This window comes from Urocampus carinirostris, chromosome 6 (genome assembly GCF_059441175.1).
Source record: "Urocampus carinirostris isolate Australia breed hairy pipefish chromosome 6, RoL_Ucar_1.0, whole genome shotgun sequence".
NCBI lineage: Eukaryota > Metazoa > Chordata > Actinopteri > Syngnathiformes > Syngnathidae > Urocampus > Urocampus carinirostris.
Window position 1 is genome coordinate 5,550,458 of NC_142354.1, and position 18,384 is coordinate 5,568,841.

At 38.1% G+C, this 18,384-nt stretch overlaps 1 protein-coding gene across 1 annotated transcript in view; it reads right to left on the reverse strand.

Annotated features, from left to right (window-relative positions):
* Nucleotides 1-1,985: 1,985 nt before the first annotated feature.
* rims4 (regulating synaptic membrane exocytosis 4) overlaps nucleotides 1,986-18,384 on the reverse strand; it is a 40,944-nt gene continuing 24,545 nt past the window's right edge. The window contains exons 4-6 of the mRNA XM_088337580.1: nucleotides 15,325-15,426; nucleotides 13,802-13,941; nucleotides 1,986-11,503 (exon numbers count right to left, since the gene is read on the reverse strand). Coding sequence (XP_088193706.1) covers nucleotides 11,285-11,503; nucleotides 13,802-13,941; nucleotides 15,325-15,426 — 461 coding nt within the window. The 3' untranslated portion in view covers nucleotides 1,986-11,284. The remainder of the gene's footprint in view (nucleotides 11,504-13,801; nucleotides 13,942-15,324; nucleotides 15,427-18,384) is intronic.

Genomic DNA, 18,384 nt, shown 5'->3' on the forward strand with positions numbered 1-18,384 from the left:
ACTAAGGCATTACCTCCAGAAACATGATGCATGAGGGAAAATATGTAAATTAAAGTTGAGGAATAATTAATATCACACTCAAAAGGACAATTAATAAAGGGGTTTATCTCAAAATCGTAAAAAGCTCTGCGAATGGATCTCAGTAATGATGAGATGGTGGTTAAGGAAAAATGGGAACAAGTAGCTAATGTAGTGATAAAAGACGACGAATGGGAGAAAACTTTGAAAGATGAACACAAAATAACCAGCAGTCCGAGATAGAGGGAGTTTGAATGGAAAGTAAAAATGCGATTCTTCTATACACACTCAAAATATAAAATACATCCGATTTATGTTGGCGTAACTGTGGGAGGGTCGTAGATTTCACGCACATTTTCTGGGATTGCCCTGTAATATTACATTTCTGGAGAAGTATTTAGACAGAAATCAAATTAATTATTAGTTGGGAGTTCCGGTTGGCGCCAGTGACCTATGTATTAGGAATTTTGCCCAAAAAATTATTGACTGGTCAACATAAATATGTACTAAGGGTTATGCTTTTGGTAGCAAAGAAAATGATCACAGCTTCTTAGCTAAAACCACAACCTCCTGACCAATGGAGAGAAAGATTAAAGCAAATGTACATTATGGAAAAAAATCACTGCAAGACTTCAACTGAAGCTAGATCAATTTGAGAAAAGATGGAAGCTTATCACACAATTTTTACTTGATGTCTAAACACCTCACCTTTTATTTTAGTTATTTTATTAACATTTTTTGTTGTTGTTTCTTTTGTTATTTATGGGTATGTCAATTGTATATATTTTTTGTTTGTGTTGCTGTATGATGGATGACCCAACCCACTGTCAAAGTGTGTGTGAGAAATAAAATGTTATTAAAAAAAATTGGCAGTGAACAGCACAAACCCAAATTAATTAAGCTGTCACTTAAAAACCTTACAACCTTATCACGCTGTTCAGCGAAAATGTGCTGAAAGGCGTAGATTTGTCATGGACGGAGGTGACATGTTACCATCAATATCGAGCAATCTTTGTTTTGTCCCCAACAATATTATGTCTATCTATCGATCTATCTACCTTGGTCATATCCCTCAAGAGGGGTGACCGACAGCAAGACACACACATACAATAACAAAGAAAATAAAAGGGAAATAAATAGCAAAAAAAAAAAAAAAACACACAAAAATTTTTGGACCATGGCCAACCCAATTGCCCAAACACCCAAACAAGTTAGGCACCTCGGCACCCAAGTTGGTCATGCTTTCGTCCTTCCAGATGAAACGGGACACCAGAAAGCGGCCATGTCACTCGGGTCAGGGTGACACAACACACTCTTTTGTTCAACAGCAGGGCCCGACAGCTTTCACTGGTTTACCCCTGCCGCATCGCTTAATTTAAAAAAAGATTAGTCTTGGGTGGGGCGCGAGATGATTTCTTCTTTCGATGTGGTGCGTGACAGAAAATAATTAAAAAGCAAAGCCGTAAATCAAGTTTCCTCTGGACAATTTCACCATGGACATTACCCTTCTTCACCCTTTTAACAAAAGATACTGGTGCTTGTTTGTTCATTGCCCGTGAACTCTGACCGGGAGAACGGCAATTTTGGTATGGGGCAGTTCGCTGCATTTTCTGAGGTTTGGTTGTCAATGAATTGTGCACACTGATTTAATGAACTAGTTCTATGACAGCAGTATGTAGATGTTTAATATGTGTTTTCTATAATCTTAGTTTTCAAATTATTTTCTTTTCACAAAAAATTACCTGGTCTAGGTCTTTATTGACTGTTCCTGCCCTCCCGTAGTTGGAGCTAATCTTCTAATACTAGCCTATAGATAAATATATAGTGTGGACTTGCTAAAATAGCCGAGCACAATTCGCAAAGTGATGAATTTTGTCCTTTTGTAGAGCAAACTATTTGAACGGTACAAGGATACAGCAAGTTTGTACAGTTGGAAATAGGATTAGAAAAAACACACGGGTCAGTAATAACAGTTTCTCTCCATTGCATTTTATTTATCCAAGTCACAAAAAGTGGACATGTGCATCAAAACAATCACAAAAGAAGGAAAATACTTTTGTTCTGAATCATTAATGAATTTCATGTAACCATTACATTTTATGATAACGGTCATTTCTTTTCACCTACATTTTCATTGATGTTGTTTGATGTCTTCAGAGGCAACATGTCCGCCATATGTGTAAGGCCTCGACTTTCCGTTTTAGCGTTAAACTCAATCAATACAAACTGACGCCAAAGCCCTAAGTTTGACATTAACATGGACTTTTATTAAATTTAGCACTTTGAGACAGAAACACATGATAAAGAAGACATCATCAAAACAGGAAGCTGCTCCGTGAAGTTGTAACTTCCAAAAACAGTTGTGTTTTGTTTATTTGTATGTTTTTTTTGCTGAACTAGCTGCTAACAGCTAGACACCCTAAGTTGGGTGACTTTGGAGTAACAACAATAATTGCAAAATATATTAAATTGTCTGTAAACGGGTTTATCTGAAATTGTTTTGGCACACGAAGAACAAGAAATCCTTAAATATTTTGTTAAATACATGTAATAGCATATATTTCTGTGTTTTTCAATGTATTTAAATAGTTTTTGCATTATTAAAAAAGCAGCTGTATACTCATTTATTTATAATCCAGGCTACAAACTAGCACGTTAGCATGGGGCGGATGTCGACAACCGCCTTGATGACGGCAGCATTATAATTTTATTGCTTATTCCATCGTAGCTAGTGATCTGTGGTGTACAAATTTAATCATCATTTCATAAAGTAATACTAATCTTAAGAAAAACATTAATGATGATGATAATAATATCCCTGCAGTGCTGCTACTTAGCAAACCTGAGGTCAAAACACAATTTGATGATAATTTTTAAATCAAATTGTTTGGGGGTAACACAAAGTTTTGCATGTTTAAATCATAAAAAAATAAATATTGAAAAAAAAAAAAAGCTACATTCTCTTATGTTCCCTCTATCTGACTGCATTGGAAGCAGACGTTAGCAAATACCGCTACAAGTTAGCACTGCCATACGCCTGGCAAATTCCTTTGGCTTACATTTGCAAATATTTACACTATGTGAAGAATACTAAAGTGAGAAAATTGAGGTACAGAAATCCCTTTCTGTAGCGCGGTTTACTGATAGCAGTTACACTACTTTGCAGATTTTTGCCGTGCATTGTGTTCTGCATTCTGATTAGCTAAACAGTCGCACCGCCCTTTTTCTGCTTGTGTCTGTCTGTGTGTCACTGACGTGGTGGTCTGAGGTGTACACATACATAAAATGCCTCAAACCAACATTATTTATGTGCAAATGTTTTTCAACTTCAAGTTTTGTCGAAAGGTGTTATGTCAACAAAGCGTTTTGGACCCACAAAAGCACCAAAAGGCAGAGACGGATGTTTTCTATCGCCAACAAAGTTGGACTTCTCAACCTGCTCTACTTGCTTTAGAGCCACATGTGGGTCCTTGGTGCACCCTAGTGGCTCCATGACACTTTTTCAAAAATGTTTTGTTAGTGGAAAAATGTCTGGTCCTGTAAAAGGACAAACAATACATATTCTTTACATTTTCCAATGAATATAGATATTAAAAGTTTTGCAGCTCTGGTCTTTATTTCTTGGTCCGAAATGGCCTAATCAAAATTTTGAGTTGGAAAGTAAATGCAATTTTCCATAACGTCCACATGATGGACAAGGTAGCATGTGGAGTAAAGTGGATCATGTCCTCAAATGTGCTGACCAGTATTTTGGAAGGTTCTACTCACTGACGCCATCTTCTGGCTTAAGTCATCATTGCAGCTTGTGTGGCCATGCAAATACGTGCATTTCGTAGACACGCTTGAATTAACTCTTTTTTAAAAATCTTTTTGAGGGGTACGGGTCAGCGTTTGAAACAGACCATTTCTTACTTTCACTATTTTCATGCTACACTAAAGGAAAACCGCAAGTACAAGCTTCCTCCCACCCTTTCCCTTTTCGTGCTTCCTAATGCGTTACGAGTCCCAAAAAGCTCTGATAAAATTAACATAGAAGCCGATGGGCACGGTGCAAAAAAAATGATGAAGCTCTTTGAACTCAGATGGACAATGTTAACACATACGTAATACAGAAGTATTCTACTTTCAACTTGACATCTCAAATGACCTACCCTACATTTACTAGAGTTCTGGAATAAAGCAGCAAGATTATTTTTGTAATTTGACGTTACAGAAGTTATTTGTAAAAAAAATAAAATAAAAAAAAAGAACGTTCAAAGAGTACAATACTTTTATTTGTTAAAACACTACTCGAGCTTGTAAATTGGGATTGCTCTTCGGTTTCAATGTATAATATTGTAATAAAATAATTGATAAATAAATTAATGTTTCTAGATTGTGGGTTTTGACTATTGCGGGTCGTTTTTGAAATGCAACATCAATGAAAAACGAGGGATTACTGTACCCCCAATTTCTCTGAGAAGAAGCTGTGAAATGATTGACAGAATTCCATTAGCCGTCACAGATTTTACACAATGCTAACTGGACAAGGATGTGAAGAAAGACACTTGCTGGTCAAAATCGGCACGATAGCGATGCTTAGCAGTCCAAACAAGTGGACAAAGTGAACAATGATGCTACAATTATTTACGATTATTTTTCTAAACGCTATCCCGTTGCCCTTTAATCAAAATAAAGTAAAAGTGAGAGGAATATTCTAGAGCACGGATTACCAACCGTTTTAAAGCTGAGAGCTACATTTTGTCACTGAATGGCGCGAAGGGCCACCACTTATAGCTACATTTCTAAAATAACAACTTATGTTATTACTTTGTAGTTACTATATTTTTGCCGGGTTGTAATTACTTCAAGTTTGGTCAACCAGTTCAACATCAGGTCGATTATATATCATATTTACCAGAAAATGACCCTTTACTGGTGAGCTATTTCCAGAACCTGTCCGTGGGCTACTTAGGCGTTCTAAGGGGGCTACGTGGTTCCCGCAAGCACCACGTTGGAGACCTCTGTTCTAGGAGACATATCATGTAATCAATATAACAAGTACAGCTACTAATATATTGATGAGGTTATAAGTAGTCCTGTTTTTTTGGCTTTTTGCCTTTCCAACATTCAATTGTACTCCATTACATTTGCTTTATAAGTCTACATTCTAAAATGTTAATTTCATTTTGTGATATTTCACTACTATAAACTGTATTTATTGTTATCCTTCTTAGTATGTAAGCATTTTTCTTTTATTTTTTTCTCGGATGTTTATGAACTTGTATAAAGGGACAGTGTGTATTATGTAGTGCCTAGTGGGGGGGAAACTCATCTTAAAAAACACTTTTGTTTGAAATAATAAACAAAAATAAATTATTGTTTTTTTAAAATACTGTACTCCTATGTCAACAAATTTGCATCTATTATCACCCACGAGTAAAGCTATAATGTTTTTGTTTGGAACCTAAGTAGGTATTACAGTATGTATTGTTTTTTTGTTTTTTTTGTTTGTTTGTTTCCACCCAAGAAAAGGGGGAAGGAGTTTAGATATGACGAGGATCTTTCACAGGCAGTCTGATGTAAAAAATGCCCCAAAAAGCTGACTGAGCACTTTTGGTTTTGTTGACTCAGCATTTTTTCCAAGAAAGACATTCCACTCTCCTAGACAGAATGACATTAAATATCAACACAATCTATCAAAGGCTGTCAAGTATATTAGCCCGGATGTGAAAAAAAGCAGACTGGGCATATTTGGTTTTGCTGACTTTCCCAGAGAGACATTCTACTCTTCAAGGCCAGAACAAGTTTAGTCTGAAATCAGTCTTACACTTTGGGTTTTCTATTCTCATGAGCCAATGACCCTGCCAAAGATTGTTTCACGTTTCATCAGGTCAGGTGAGCTTTGCCCAGAGGAGCTGACGTAATTGTCCGCCATCTTGTTTCTACGGGTACCCAAAAACTTTAAAAAGGCTTTGGAACTAAAATTAGAAGTAACATGGTGCATTGTGGTCTCTTTGAGTCTCTATAGTTTGTATTCCCCCTTGTGCTTTTCAGCACACCATACAGCGACATCTAGTGGTCAAATAATACACACTGTCCCTCTAAGAATTTTTAAATTGCGTATGTGCATTTTTCTTTCAATTAGTAGAACTCACATATAAAAGTTTTTTTTAACTTTTTGCTTTGGTAAACATTCTAAATGTGTGTATTTTACACACAATTATTTTGATAAGAACGTTAGCTGTCTATATCTGGAAATCTTTTTATGCATATTTCTACATTTACTCATTTTTTTCAATTGTATTTTTTCAGATAAGTTTCCCAAATAGCCAAATTTTTCCTTTTTGATATTTTAGTATTGCCCATTTTATTCTAAATATGTAATGACCTTAAATTCCGGACTACAGAGCTCACCTGATTTAAAGCTGCATGATCAAATATAAGAACAAAACTCGATTTTGTCTTTGTACAAGTCGCACCAGATTTTAAGCCGAGGGTTTAAACAACCACAACTTTTCGGGTCATGTGACCATTTAAGATGCCGAACACAAAGACGACCTCATATTTACCACTGCGCCTAAAGTAAACGCAAATGAGGGCAGAGTTGCGTCAAATGTGAGCCCTATATTTCTAAATGACAGCCCCAGGGCAACTATACTTGGAGGAATAGTGCCAGATTGAAACACAGACGTGTCTTTTGTGACGTTCTCATTGGTGGTTGCCACGGTAATGGACCAAATTGCGTTTCCTTGTTATCATTTCTTGAGGATTAAAGGAAACTCCAGCGACCTAACATTGACGCTGATGATCAGGAAAGAGAAGTGTAGTTTTGTTTTTTGATGGATAACTTCCACTGCTGTTCAAATTGGATGTACTTTATAAATTAAGGACTTGATTTGTGGGTGAAAAAGTTTAAATATCGTGAGTTTTCTGACTTGTAATATTCTATATGTGAAATATTTCATGGTTTGGTTGAATCACATCTTCTCAGTGCTATCTAGCGGTACATCTGAGTCACTGCAGCTATGTGTGTAGTAATTTTAAAAAGCGGAAGCTATGTTCTCAGTACGCAGAAGACTGAAAACCAATACAATGCAATTTTTTGCCGTCTCTGAGTTACCGTAAATCTGGTTGCATCGCTGGTAAGTTTTGCCCACTTGCGTGTAAACTGTCTGTAAATTGTCACAAAAAATATATACTGCATTCCACGATTTACTCAAGATCTAGAATTTAAAAAAAAAAATTATGCCTTGGTCAATGCAATATGCAACATTAAAAAACACATATTTATATCACATTGGCTTTGCAAAATACATACATTACACTTTTTCTTTTAATGGTAATGGAGAGTTTGGAAAATTGGCTTTGAAAGTCCTGGAAGAGTGCTTGAATTTGGCCATGAAAAGGGTGTACGAACTCCGATTTTGTAATATATTTCCGTCAGTATTTTCAGTTTCACCCTTTGAGATATCAATAAACCTGTTTTCATACACGTCTGCAGAGTCGTTTGTCTGAGAAAGGTGTTGGTCACAACCACACAAAGGCATCACGGTCGGTTTGTTGTTAATATCGAATAAAGTACGGTAAACCCACCTCTTTTGCTCCTGTTATGTAGCGTTTGAATAATGTTGGCTAAAACATGTAATTTCTCTTGAAGGGCATCATAAATGATTCCAGACGTCACCGTGGTGATTTGTATTGCATGAGTTGTGGAATAGAGCAGCTTGCGGTTTTACCTAGTGTTGTATGTAAACCTGCGGTGTTTAAAATCTAGAAAAAAAAGTAGTAGCTTGTAGTCCAGAATTTACGATGTACAGTATTTATGGATTTCTATAAAATTGTGAATATTTTGAGTACTTCTTGTTTAGTTTTTCGATTGTAAATGACTTTTGGGAGTCTAGTGACATGTTTGCAAATGAAGGTACAGTAAAATATGTATATTTTTGCTCCGCTTGCACTATGCTACATTGCACATCTTGGTTTGACACCAACTTTACATTCAAAAATACTTTCAATAAAAACAGAATGCTGTGATCAAGCGGTTCACACATGGACACGGCGATGAAAAAATAACATGGTTTTCCAACTAGGTCCGTATGGAGTTTTGGAATTTCTTTTTAACTTTGGGAAACTCAAAAACGCTCATCCGAATATGAAATATCATATGACATACAAGTGAAATCCCTGCATTCGCTTTTTCCCCTTTAGAATGGAAGGTGAATTATTACAGGAATAAAGTCATCCCTCAAGTAAATATTTTTAAGATCATTGTTCGAGAATTTCAAAGAAGTCCACTTCTTGATGTAAAAATAAAAGTAAAAAACAATAAAGAAAAGATAATCAAGAAAAATAAAAAATAAAATAAAAAATATTTAATAATAATAATAATAATAGTATTTGTTGAAGAAGGATCTTCTACTCATTTTTAAACATTTAAAGGGACAATGTTTATTATTTAGCCCCTTCTAGTGGTAAAAATATATATTGATTTAAATATTATGCAAAAATACATAAACCGTCATACAAACATGCGTTTTTTAAGATATTCATAGATCGCATTTATTTTACATAACATGAGCCTCTCCTAAGGGAGGCTGATATATTTGTCAACCATCTTTCTGCTACGATCACCCAGAAGTCTCAAAAAGTCTGTGCCCCCATAGAATAAAAAAAAAAATGGTGCGTTTTGTTGACTATGAGTCTCTGTAGTACGTATTCTTCCCTGTGCTTTTTAGCACTTGTTTTCTTTTGCACTAGACTGTACAGCTGTCATGATTACTGATGTGAAGCACACGTGCCCGCTCATTTGGCGCCAAGCGCTGCAGGTTCTGCTTGGCTCTCTGTCACTATTTAAACCCAGTCCTGTCAATCCCCTGTTTTCAGTCCGTCTGAGAACCTCAGTTGATACAAGGCAAACCTTCTTTGACCCTGACTCTCATCTGTCCCGTTTTTGCTCCAGTTTGTCTCCGGCTACGACCCGTTTTGATCCAGACCTCGTCTGCGCTCCCATCCCGGCTTACGACCGTTTCTGACCCCGACCACGTTTTTGCTCTCCTGTCCCGGCTATCGACCTGTTTTTCCTTCCCTGACACCGCCATCGCCCGCGTCCAGCGAGCATCGTATCGCGCGCGCTGCCGTTCTTCTTTCCTTCAATAAAACTTGTGAGAAACGTAACGCCATTGGGTCCGGTTTCCGTTCTGGTCCTGACAACAGTTACATCTAATGATGAGATAATACGCACTGTCCCTTTAAGCTTCATGACATTACATTAAAAAAAATGTTAAAGCTTGATTTCATTCTTTTAAGACAGAACAAAGTGTATCTTTGCTTCGCGTTGACCAAAAATCCTGTCTAAATGATTAAAAATAAGTACATTTAAAAAAAAAACACACACACACAAATAAAATAATATAAATATTTTTCATAATTTTCACTTAGTGAATGGGCAAACTTTTTAAGTTTTGGGCTGCATTGGGTTAGAAATTTGGTCGAGAGGCTCGGCTAGAAGAAAATGTAATTTTGTTCATGAATAGATTAATTTTGATGCGTTTGCAGAGGTGGACCAAAAGGCAGGGATGCCATATCCCCTGTTACTGTGAAGGTTTGTTTAATGCAGCTTCCGTCAATTTTTTTTCTTTTTCGGGGGTCGCCTAGCTTCTGGCCCTTGAGGAGAAGGTAATATTGGATTCTAACACATTTTGTGGGTGGACCTAAAAGCAGGAACAGGTATACCAGATCCTGACATTACCTCTCCCTTAAAGGCTAGATGAAAGACTGACCAAAACCCCTCTCTTGCCTGGGACAGGTATGTGAAAGTTTCCCACAGGGTCTTTTGGTGGTTGGGTCATTGCCGTGGGCATCCTGGTTCCCATTTCCATGCCACTTTAAACCGGCCTTGCTTTAAGACCTGGGTTGATTTGTTTTTGTTCCTGTTTTTTTGTTGTTGTTAATAAATAACATCCTTTGGTGAGCACACCTGCCGCAGGACGAAGACTAGGAACCTTCCCGTGGTGTCCTGCGAAGGGCTCTCTCCCGGGGGAGCCTTACGAATCCAACTCAATCCACTCAGACTCGCTCTCTCTTTCTTTCTTGGTCCTCTCTCTTTCTTTGTCTGTCCTTTTCTCCCTTCCCTCTTTACACTCTTGTCTCTCATTTTCTCTATCCCTCTCCTACTCTCTCCCCACCTCTCTCACTCTCTTTTTCCCCTTTTTGCGTTTTACTCTGTCTGTATTTCTCTCTTTCTATCTGTCCCTCTCTTTCTCTCTCTTCTACTCTCCTCTCTCTGTTCTTCTTAGGGTGGGCGACTTCGAGAGCAACCCTGGCCCCCAGTCCAAATGCCAGTGGTGCTTTCGAACCATTCGCTGCGACCACACCCCGATCACCTGTGCAACCTGTTCACGGGGCTTCCATAAATCATGCACCGGCCTGTCCGAACGTACTAAGGACTTCAGAGGCTTCGTATGCTTGGGTCACATCCTGTCAGGCCTGGCGGCACAGGACAGTCGCAGCCCCCTCTCCTTCGGAGAACTACGGAGCCTCCCACGAGCGAGTCAAGCGCTACTAAGGATTATCTTAGGCGCCTTGAGTGACTCAACAACAACAACAACAACAACAACACCTGCCTCAGTTTTGGGTTTTCTGCATTTGGGTCCACCTCTGCAAACGTGACAGATTGGCTCAACCCACCTTAAAATGTGACAACATTTTAAACACAAATAATTAAAGCAAAATAATATATTAATCTCGAGTTTTAAACACGGAATTTGATAGAAAAAAAGATAAATATCTTGATAAATTAAAAACTGACATATGTCATGATACTTTTTCTATTTTCTTTTGGCCGGCCACATTTAAAAGCCTGACAGGCTGCGTGTGGCCCATGGCCCGTACTTTAAACGACATTAAAAGATAATGATATAACGATCATGACGTCATAATTATGTATTATAGAGTTCTGCTCTTGTAAATTTTAAATTTCTAATCAAACTATCGCATTTGAATTTAAACTGCATCTCTGGGTTTTAGACAACTCACCAAAGATTTGTGAAACCCAGCGCCAACAGAAGAGGATGCTAGTGACACTCTAAGAGGAAACGATGTGAGCTAGCGTTTGACAGATGCTGAGCCTGCAGCGTTGATTTGGTCCAAACAGAAGGCAGCATCCTCATCAGAGTGGTCCCAGAATCGAAGAGGGGAACCTTAGGTGAGTCCAAAGTCTCGCGAAACCCGACTGTGTATACCGGCCTCCAAGAAGGACTGAGAGGTGTGGTTTTGGTTGCCATCCTCAAGGACGTTCGCAGCAGGGCCCCACAGCGCTCTCCAGTGACATTTGCGATACGTGGCGCATGAGGGGGGCCCCAGTGGGCTCCACCATGGACGAGGTAGGGAACAGCTTGTACCAGCCAATCACCATGCTGCTCAGGTCCAGTTCCTCCAAAAGAATGCGGGCCATCCCCATGAAGCACTTCCGTCCCATGCGCCCGTAGTTGCCCCAAACAATCAACTGCATGACAAAATAAAAAAAAGTCAGGAATATGAATTATAATATTATGGATAAAATTAAAAAATAACAGAATAACATTTTCTGGATTAGTCACAAAAAAGTCAAAAAATAGATATAAACACTATTTATCAAATGTAAAAATAACAAATAACAATGTGTGTGTTCTTCAGAGGACAAAATAAATTGAACGTAAACTTTCTGTCCTTAAAGGTCCAAGATCAGTTTATTTGTCGGAGCAATAGACCATCAGTGGTTTACAGTAGATGACTTGCGAAAAGGCAGTCCATTTGATCTCTTTATCACACCATTTTTAGTCACGGTACCAGAGACGAGTGATAATTTAATTGTGTGTTTCACATGCTAAAATGACAATGTCGTAAGAAAAAGAAAGCCAGTCATCTTGGTTTTAAGAGCAAGCATTCTTGGGACAATTATGGTCAGCTACTTTCTTGTTGGAGATTTTGATTGGATATTTTTACATTTGGAAAACGTATATGCTTAAAGCCACAATGTGTAATATTCGACCACTAGAGGGCACTGTGTCATCTGGAACAAGCAATGGCCAGTGATACACAGCACAGCGAGGCAGCAGGATGCAGGACAAACATGGCGCTGACCTAAGTGGGAATTTGACTGTGTAGAAGAAATACAAATTCCCAACTGATGATTGTTATAAAAGTTAATAATATGATAGTTCATGGATTTTTGCGCAGTATTCAATTGAAATGATCTAAAATGATCTGCATTTATATCAAGTCAATGACTTCCCAAAGCGCTTTACATTGTGCTTCACATTTTCCAATAGCGGCCATGATCTGTGCAGCCATGTAAGGCGCTAACCTGCTTATTGGGGGTATTGGGGGTTTCAGTGTCTTACCCAAGGACACTTCGGCATGGAACACGGACAAGCCGGGATTCAAACTGGGATCCCTTAATCCTAAAACGATCGCTCTACCTCCTGAGCTACTGCTGCCCATATTCAATTTTTTTACTGGATTAAAGGGTTTTTTGGTTACACTAGGCGGTACGAAACATTTTTTACACTCTATACTAAATTGCCAAAAGTACAATGTTCAGGACTACAATGTCACTGATCGAACAGTGGAACCTCGGTTTTCGAACGCCTCTCAGTTCGGACAAATCGGTGTTCGACCCAAAATTTCGAGAAATTCTTGCTTCGCTGTTCGGTCAAAAAATCGGAGTTCGAACGCCGGTACGCTAGGGTGCGATGCTGAGCGGCGTACGGGTGTTTTAGCCTCTAATTATGCCTCCGAAGAAGGTCGGTGCAAGCAGGACAGGTGAAAAAAGACAAGTTGTTCATCCAACTATTGCCTTTAAGAAAGACATAATAGCTAAATATGAAAGAGGTGTACAAATTTCCGATCTTGCTAGTGAATACAGCATGGCTAAATCTACTATCAGTACGATAGTAAAGAATAAGGAGGCTGTGAAATCGAGTGATGCGGCTAAGGAAGTTAGCGCTATAAGCAAGCAACTGCCGCAAGTTTGGAAAAGGTTGAAAAACTTTTGATGATTTTTCTCTCCCCACCATCCACCACAAAGGTAAGAAATCCTATTCATAATGCTTTTTATTGTTACACGTTCATGTTAGCGTAATCTTTCGCGAACGTACGATTAGCCTGGGTTAGCCTTATGTTTACGTTCATGGTAAACATTCAGGCTGTTGGAACGGATTAAAACGATTTTATATTACTTATAATGGGAAAAAACGATTTCGGTGATTGAACAAATCGGTTTTCGAACAGGGTTCTGGAACGGATTATGGTCGAGAACCGAGGTTCCACTGTACTTTTATCTCTACTTATATTGTTATTTTGTGGTTTTTGTGGATTTTTAGTGCCTTTGAGTGGTACGAAAAATGTTCTTTGGTGAAAACAACAACATTGATTAGAATATTAGACAAAAAAAAAACATAAACCTTCATAGCAATGTTATTTTTTATAGAAAATTATAGGTGGAGAAATTTGTATTCCTTTTAGAATCTATACATAGTAGTCGCAGCCATGTTTATCTAGCAACTAACTGCTATTCAGTGATCATTTGCTACTGTATTTTGTTCCTATTACTTCAGTGCCCTCTAGTGGTCAAATATTACACCCTTAGCCTTTTAGCATAGAAATCATGGATGCCCTCTGATTCTTTTGTATGCATTTTTGTATCATTGATTTTTTTGTCAAGTTTAAATTTTCTCATTTCCCAGTAATTGTTTTCTAAATATCTTTTCCGTTGTATTTATTCCAAAAATCCTACTTCAGAATTTTGCGGTTTTTGCCGTACCTGGACCACCTTCCCCTGAGGGCTTTCGGAGAAGACCAGCACTTGGTTGAAAAGAGGGTCTAGAGACTTCCTGGCAGACTTTGTCTTCTTCTTAGCCATGCAAGTTCCATTTTCCAGCAAGTAGACTTTGATGTAGGCAGCTACAAATATATGTGGACAGACACGCAAAACAGCAGTCAAAAAGTCAAATGGGAACACACTCTAGGGATTTACTGGATTATTGGGTGGGCAGATTACCTGCACCTTTATTTGGAAATTTTCCAGATATTGGTATCAGAAATTTTGTTCATTATATTATTTACTCTCTCTGTCTCTCTCTTTCCCAACTTCTGTCTCTGCCACTGATAAGCAACTCTGGGCGAACCCACTCAAGAAGGAAAAAAAAAACGTTACAGCAAAGTAAACATTTGTAGCTCTGTCAGGTTTTTAATGTAAACCTCTTGAATTTCTGTCTCAAGGTCATTAGCTTGTTTTTATATTACTAAATATAAAAAACAATGTTTCTCACACAAACACACACATAAAGTAACGTTTCAACAATGAGTGTAATTATATCTTTTGTACTTGTATCAATCTTGTATTTTATTTTGAAGTCGTGTTCTGGCTCTGTACTGGTTCCTCTGACGTCATCGACTAAACTTCCTGTCTCTCTCTTTCCGAAAACTCAACAAGAGGTCGCGTGAGTTTTTTGCCCCCACCATAATGTCGAATTAAACCATATACATGTATTTTATCTGTGCAAATATGGCCACGAAATAGTCATAATAATGATTGACTTTAACAAGCTCTGCTAACTCCAGAGTCCTGACATGCCTGTGAACAAAAATGCTGATAATATGGAGATTTTTAAAAATCCGTTGTAGAAACACAAAGTGTCTGGTTAACTTATTTTAGAGAAGCGCATTCAGGTGGAGCCTGAAGTATTAGCTCTTATCATAACAATAGTTCATCAATCAAGCGTGTGTGTTTGTGATTCAAAGAGAACATGAAAATCTTGTTGAAGTGGAAGGCTGAGTGATTATTTCTTTATAATTTATTTACTTTCGAGGAGCTATCTAAGTTTGTATGTACTTTTATACGAGTTGCTGCTAAGCATTTTTTTTTTCCGGGCACTGTTAGTTTTTGGTTGAAGTGAAAGATTAGTCATGTTAGTTGTGTTGAAATTCTAATTTAGTTCCTATAAATGTTTTAGAGAGCTCTTAAAGTTTTATTTGAATTCATAACAAATATTAGTTGTTTCTTTTTGCATTATCTAAAAAATGTACACCAATGTTTAAGCCTTTACAGCAAATTAATATAGGCTCCAAATATCAGTTATCGGCCTCCTTTTAATACTTCGTACCGGATCCTGAAAAGTCCATCTTTTTTTTTCAGTCCCGTTTATCCTTTTTGACCTGGGTTGGTTTGTTCTTATGCAACACATCAGCATTCCACATTATGCAACCACGCAGATTTAATAGTTTCTTGTTACACAATTCCACCTGTAGCCACTCATGTAGTCGGTGTTATGTCTGAAGAATTACCAGGAGGTCCCTTGGAGCCCAGTTTCATGGTGAGCCCTCTGGCCTGGACTACCTCCACCTCCAGACCCCCGTTCCTTTCTATCAGACCAATCTCCACATCACCTGGATAAAATCCAACACAGTTAGTCAGTTTGTTTATGAAGTTGCTGTCACGTGAACATAAAAATGTCCTTTTGACACACTACAGAGCAGAGTGTTGTTAAAGTGTACCTCTGGTGGCTAGAAGGAGAAATACACAGGTTGTCAAAAAATCGTGTAACCCCTGTTATAAAACGAGTTAGTTATATTTTGGGATAATTCGACATTTAAATAAAATGAAATACATTGCAGTAAATATTTATCATATAACTAAATTATCAAATTAAATAAATTATTTTAATACGTAAACAATGATTTGTTAATCTTTGTTTAAAAATAGTTTTGTGAAGAATAGAATAGAAGGAATATAATTTACTTTTATTGTCATTCTTTGTAACAAAGCACACAGAACGAAATGTCGATACAACTGACACGTACAGCCGATGCAGCCAAACAGGGCGCAGTCATTTTAGTCATTAGGTGACCAAACCCCCCATTACAACCCTTAATGCTGAGCGCCAAGCAGGGAGGCAATGAGTACCAATGTTGTATGTCTTAGGTATGACTCGGCCAAGGCTTGAACCAGCGACCTCCCAGTCTCAAAGCGGGCACCCTACCATCTAGGCTATCGAGCTGGTGAAGACATCATAGCAAGAACCAATGGCACTTCCTTCATCAACTCTCTGCGGGCACAACATGCACGCCCAGTAGAAATTATACATACCAATTGTTAGCAAGATATTGCTTGGAAAATCAAATTTATTCTTTTCTTCATTTTGAATCCACCCGGTGACAGTGCAATTCACAATGGATAAAAAACATGAACTTGCCGAATTTTGGAATGTTTTGTTTCTGTTTTGCTATTTAGTATTAAAAGATGCTTTGATGCAATAAGAAACCATTGCTCGCGGGAACGTATTTTAATATTTAAGTAAAATTTGATGTCTCCTTTAAATACTTGTGTCTCTGTTGATTATATTTTATATTGTTGCTCGACTTGCCTGATTTCTGTGTAAATTCACAATTAATTGTAACTAGGTCTGGGTACGAGTAGTCACCCCTTTCTTATTTCTTGACACATCACCGCATACAGCCCAACATTGTCAAAGTTTACTCTTTAAAAAAAATATATTTCTCTTTTGGCCTTTTTAAAAGGCCTGTTATTTTCTCCTGCCCGTAAAATTTCTCCATTACGTGTATGATAGAAAATCTCGCTGATCCGAGAGGCGATCTATCCAGGAATCCAACAAGGATCTGTTTCATCATAGAGCTTCACATCAAGGTCGCGGTAGGAATTTGATTATTCTTTGATCTTGACTGTGAATTCGTGAACTTTGAGAAACCGGCGATAACCACGGATTTGAGAGTCCCTGACTTGGAATACATTGGAATTTGTTTTTTTGTCTAACATTTTAGTCCCTCTCCTATTGAATTTGTTTTGGATTCATGATAATGGTCAATTGAATATAGTTTCATACAAAAGTATGTTTGACTTTTTATTCAAATGTAAACGATGTGTTCAGTCTCAATTCAGCAGTTGTAAATTTTGTACCCAAGTTTTTGGTATTGGAAGTTTATTTTGTTTTAATATTGGACAGCTGCAAAGGAAATGGCAGTGAGTTTTTTTGACCATTATGAACTGTTTACATCAGGGGTGTCAAACTCATTTTAACTCCGGGGACACACAATAGAACAAACATTCTCACGGGGCTAGACTGGTAGATTAAAAGAGAAAGAAAAATGAAAAAGAGAGGGAGAGAAAAACAGAGAGGGTGGGACAACGAAAGGGAGAGAGAGAGAGAGAAAGAGAGAGAGAGAGAAAGAGAGGGAGAGAGAGAGATTGTGAGAAAAAAAAGATAAAAAGAGAAATGGTGAGAGGGGTGAAAAGGAAATACAAGTGCAGCGTCTTTGTGAGAGGCACTTAGCTTTGGCAACATCAAGTGGACATATTTCAACCTGCAGCTCGTTTTTCTCTTGCGCTGAGCGTTGTCTCGGGGGCCGGGTTGAATGCCTTAATGGGCCTGATCCGGCCCGCGGTCGGCCTCTTTACATCATTGTCACTATCGGTCAATCATGTTGCTGTTTTTTGATTTCAAGACCCTTTAGGGTTGATCTACTTTTCCAACTTGTTGGATTGAATAAAAAAAATAAATGGCTCAGTAGAAGGCTTTTAGAACAGGATGGAATGTCAAATCTGAAGTTTGAGATTTTTCCAGTTTTCCTTGCAAGTTTAAAATCCCTTGAAGTCTTCTCTCCTTATTTTAAGTGTTATGCTGGCCTGGGGGGGATGGGTCCCACCAGGTCGTACTTGCCCAAGACACACCACAGGAAAAGGTGCCCCGACAACCTTAGTAGTTAAGGATCCAATCAACCAACTAAACTTTAAACTTATCACTATTGCTCAGCGGACCGGGCCAAATGTGGGGGATTGTTTTATAAGCCTCACGAGCCATCGTTTGTTGACATCTTGCCTAGCGTGGAAATGAGGCACTGTATCCAAAGTAAAACGTCCCTAAAGCTGTTCTTCTATTTCAAATCTTTTCACAGAAATATCCAAATTAACGCGTATGCTTTACACACTTAGGCAAGCACGGCTATTTTAGGCTGTGTGAGTATTACATAATAATAGACTGAACCGGGTTCTGTCGGTGCTACTCAGCCAAGAACGCCGAGGCTCTGCCAGGAAGGAAAGTGACCCACTTACATGTAGTGTCCTCTTACTGGATAACTAACACTTCACCAATTCGGATGAGACTATCGCCTTTCAGTGCTTATTTCGTCATTTAGAGAATATGTGAGACGGTACATTATAACGACTCAAATTGTAGCTATCATAGAAGGAGGCTTTTGATTTTACACTGTTTTTCCTCACAATGCAGTTGTACGTCATTGTCATAGGGCATTATGGGAAATAGTTTAGCCAGAACAATGTTGTACAGCATGGTACCGTGAGTAAATATAGTCCAATGATGATATGAAATC